Below are 5,000 nucleotides of genomic sequence, written 5' to 3' on the forward strand. Positions count from 1 at the left end.
ATAATAATAATAATAATAATAATAATAATAATAATAATAATAATAATAATAAAAATAATAATAATAATAATAATAATAATAATAAGAAGAAGAAGAAGAAGAAGAAGAAAAAGAAGAAGAAGAAGAAGACTAAAAAACAAAATAATGGAAACAACAATCATAACAAAAAATAAAATAACCATTAAAACGCTGAAACCCCGAAGTAATAGCAGTAATAATACATAAGCTTTCAGTAGGGTTCCTGGTCGAAAACCAACCAGCATCCAGACACTTTCCAGACGCCCGCCGAAGGTAGGCGCACATCCTTTGGTCAATTGCCACCTCTTCCTGACATTGTACAGGCACGACCCACTGGCCGCCATCCCAGCAATCAACCCACCAACCGATATGTTAATCACGAACACATTAAACGCCGTCCGTCCACACAGAGTACAGATCATGGTCCGTGGACCTTTATGGACCTTAGTGAGGGTACTTTCAATGTTGCGAGCTGGAAAACAGGCTTCCTAAGAAAATGCTTTTCTTCGAAAAGAGATGAGCATGCAAGAGGAATAGTTCTCCTTTGAAGGAAAAAAATATTCTTAGAAAACGTTGAAATTGCCAACTTCTATGTTCATTAAGCTATATTTTCTTATGCTTAACTAGAAGGAACGCAGATTAAAGTATATAATAAAAAGGTCGCATAAAGTATAACATGCTTTTCTTCGAAAAGAGATGAGCATGCAAGAGGAATAGTTCTCCTTCGAAGGAAAAAAATGTTCTCAGAAAACGTTGAAAATGCCAACTTCTATGTTCATTAAGCTATATTTTCTTATGCTTAACTAGAAGGAACGCAGATTATATTATATAATAAAAAGGTCGCATAAAGTATAACATGCTTTTCTTCGAAAAGAGATGAGCATGCAAGAGGAATAGTTCTCCTTTGAAGGAAAAAAAATATTTTCAGAAACATGAAAATGCCTACTTCTACGTTCATTAAGCTATATTTTCTTATGCTTAACTAGAAGGAACACAGATTATAGTATATAATAAAAAGGTCGCATAAAGTATAACATGCTTTTCTTCGAAAAGAGATGAGCATGCAAGAGGAATAGTTCTCCTTTGAAGGAAAAAAATATTCTCAGAAAACGTTGAAAATACCAACTTCTATATTCATTAAGCTATATTTGCCTATGCTTAACTAGAAGGAACACAGATTATAGTATATAATAAAAAGGTCGCAAGGAGTATAACAAATCTAGCAGGGATAATTCTCTCAGAAGACGCAGTAGTAAAGTTCACAAAAACGCCCATTGAGTAGGCTTGGCATATAGAAAACTCAGGAGTAATGAGAAATAGATGTTAAAATTTGCCATTTACGACAACTAATAAATGACGTAATAACGCACTAACAGTACAATAAAGTGTAATGGCAGTTTGGACAACTACTAAGTAATAAATCCTATTCTGCATAACACAAAAAAATGCTTAAATTAATAACAGTAAAATAAACAACCTCCAATGGCCAATCAAATAACCATTCAACAATAAATGTTATGAGTATCCCTATGAATGTATAAAAAATAAAAAACTGCATTTCACCGGCGAACAACTCTCCTTAAATCAGCAAGTAGCAGTATCTCAATGTGATACCCTCGGTAACGCCTCCAAAACCTTAAACCTTCCCTTGAATGTATAACAAGTTTCATCCTTACATATATCTAAGCATACCTGGTATTACCGCTACCGACATGATTACAGGGAGGGGCAATAGTAATGTCGGCAAACTCGATCATGCTTATTACGTGTAATAGACACAACAACACAAAAAATTTGATGGTCAGTTTTCTCCTTAGAGAATTCTTGAGACAGAAAAAAGTATATATCCATAAGTGACAGAAATTTCTTAAGGTTCATGTTACTGCAGCTGGATAGAATGATGCCAGTGAGAGAGAGAGAGAGAGAGAGAGAGAGAGAGAGAGAGAGAGAGAGAGAGAGAGAGAGAGAGAGAGAGAGAGAGAGAATTTCTTTAGAACGGTTTCACCCATGTATGATGACGATTACTTCGTCGAGGCCCTCCAATCTTTTTTATGTTATACAAATGTTATGACGGAAACAATTCTTCTCTCTCTATCCATTTCTCTCTACATCCATACTGCGACCTGCAACGGTCAGCTAACACCTAGGTACACAACTTGCTGCTTAGGTAAATAGCTAAGCTCATTTTTTGGGAAAGCGCCCATCTCTTCCTCTTCGTCAGGTTCGAGACTCGAACCCAATACCTCAACCTTGAGAGAGAGAGAGAGAGAGAGAGAGAGAGAGAGAGAGAGAGAGAGAGAGAGAGAGAGAGAGAGAATTCACAACCAATTTGTAGTCGGTCTTGCATTAATTTTCCAAACATTAATTTTAGGGGTTAAATTTCCCTTAGTCCATACACCAGTCGCCCAAACAACTATGGGAGCATTATTAAAAAATGTAGGTTTCCTGCTTATCCAAGCATTTTTCAACTGTCTCATGGTAATGAAACTTGTCGAAAAATCCAGGAAAAAGTAGCTTTTATCATGGCAAACTTCACACACGAAGAAACAAACTAACCTATTTTTTCTTAATATAATCCAGCAAACGAATGTAAACCAACCAAAGGATCTAAAATAATTTTCTAAAATATAATCCGGCAAACAAGAGTAAAATATCCTTATTTTGATATAAACAAGTGACAAGTTACAAGATTATTTTTTAGAAAATATATCTGGTCCTACAGAAGTCACCCATTCCAACAAAAAGAAAGGTGAAATCTAGGCTAAAATTATTGTAAAATCAAAAATTTGCAAAACACCTATTGTTAATTGGTTTTGAGGTAACATTTACATTTAATATAAATATACTCGTAATTGATTATATACCCAAGGAATAAATAGTAAATTGGTCATAAAGTCAAAATTACCTCGGAGTAAGAAAAAAAAATAGTTAACTAACTCAAGAAAGATAGCAAATTTAAGTTAGTTATCAAGTAAAAAATCTCCAAAATGAAAAACCTTAATACTAATTTGTGAAATCTCTTAAGACCCATGGAAAAATTACCTAGGAGAAAAAGTTCCTCTCAGTAAATAAAATTAATAATAACTGGTAAAACCGACCACTAAATCTATTGTAAATTTCCCATGAATTAAACCAAAATGGTGAAACTAACTCGAGCATTCCGAGATTTCCAAAGCATAGAGACATCCGTCGTTATAAAACGGGGTCACTAAATGAAAAAAAAAAAAAGAAAGAAAAAAAAAAAAAAACCTACATTGCAACGCGGCAATTTCCGGACGGTAGTTACACAGAGAAAAATAGAGTATTACCAAGAACTTAAATGAACTTCAGGATGACTTGCTTTCCTAAGGCAGTCAATAATTCAAACAGGGAAAAAATAAAGAACGCAGTCCTCAGCAAATGAGTTTATACTGAACTTTTGTTAAATGCAGCCATGGGAGAAGAGGTAATGTTTATAGTTGGTTAAAAAGATATATTTGTTTCAAGGCATCATCTAATATCAAGTACACTAGTAGTGTGTGACGGGCCGAGAGAAGGTTGTGACTCGAAGGCAGGTTGAAAGCAACTGATTAATTTATTATAGAACACTCTCCTTTATATACAAAACCTCAAGGCAACAGGAAATTTCATGTTCGAAAAACAGACAATGTTACAGAGGAAAAACGCAGACATGTTTATTCTGGTTCTTTTTAGTGCGAGGAAAGAACGAAGATACAAGCATAATATATACAAAATGTACGATCGTGTGACACACGGTTGGTACAAGTGCATGACCTGGAATATCTACCGGGTATAAATGCAAGCACTCTGCATGTATATTACAGAATGGAATATTACTATCTCCCCAAGTCTGTATAAAAGTAAAATAATTAAGCAAGGTGCAATATACGACTTATTCCTTTAAAAATATATCGTTAATTAGAACATATGCATTCAATTATGAAAATACTTGGTTTAATTAACATTTCTTGTATCTATAAATAATTTTTATATGTGATGTATATACCCACAGAACAAGACCAAGACTTGCTGGCAACATGTCTGCTGAACGTCATAACAATCAATTAGCAAAAAACACAGACCTATAAAACGGGAAACAATGGCAAGAGAAAAAATAAAAGAATGGGGCCAACCACGAAAGGCCTGTTTTTCAAGGTGGAATTTTGCCTAACTTGGGAAAAACACCTGCACGAAGAATTCAGCATTCAACCTTAAATATACCTCAAGTTTTGAGTAATTTATTACCAATTAGACTACAGTTACCTTCCTAAAACAACGAAGGTTATGTAAAGATACCACATATCATATATAAGTTCAACATAGATAAGATGATAAAGTCAGCTTAGTATTCAGACAAAAAGCATCTGAACTAAAGATACGTTTCTCACATTCTCAAACGATGAACGAGCATTCAGTATGTTTATTTACCGGTTTTCAATAGAATATTTGACTGCCTTGAATACTGTACCTATTTTATTCAGAATGGTTTAAGAGTAAATTTGAGGTTTTGCGTTTTAAAGAATGTAAGGAATGGATCAAATTATTGATATTAGACATTAAAACTAAATGTAAAACAGATAGAAACATTGCAGTTCCTCTAATTTGTAATTATGTGTACAGCATATGGGTAAGCCGTATGCAGAAGCTTACTGAAAATTATACTCTTGGTTTTCTTAGAGGAAGATTAAATTATGTGAGATGGTTTGCGTCAATTTTGTATGAGGAAAAATTGAAGAAACTTGTTATAAAGGAATTCTTGTGTTCAACAATTTAATTGACAAAATGTAAATATTGTATTTTGTTATTTTAAATAAAAGTTAAATATTTTATTTAATTTAGAGTGAATTTCCATGACCTTTCTGTCAAGGGTACATGCATTCATACAAAAGAAACGTATGGGAGTCTTTTTGGAATGTGCAAGTTTGATTTTCAACTGCTCCATGTTAAACAACTTTGATTCAAGAAACAAGGCAAATTAAAGA

At 33.6% G+C, this 5,000-nt stretch overlaps 1 protein-coding gene across 1 annotated transcript in view; it reads right to left on the reverse strand.

The window, feature by feature from the left end:
* Positions 1–761: 761 nt before the first annotated feature.
* Positions 762–5,000, reverse strand: part of LOC137621774 (craniofacial development protein 2-like) — a 9,568-nt gene continuing 5,329 nt past the window's right edge. The window contains exon 3 of the mRNA XM_068352283.1: positions 762–821. Coding sequence (XP_068208384.1) covers positions 762–821 — 60 coding nt within the window. The remainder of the gene's footprint in view (positions 822–5,000) is intronic.

The sequence above is a fragment of the Palaemon carinicauda genome, chromosome 28 (genome assembly GCF_036898095.1).
Source record: "Palaemon carinicauda isolate YSFRI2023 chromosome 28, ASM3689809v2, whole genome shotgun sequence".
In the NCBI taxonomy this organism is placed as follows: Eukaryota; Metazoa; Arthropoda; class Malacostraca; order Decapoda; family Palaemonidae; genus Palaemon; species Palaemon carinicauda.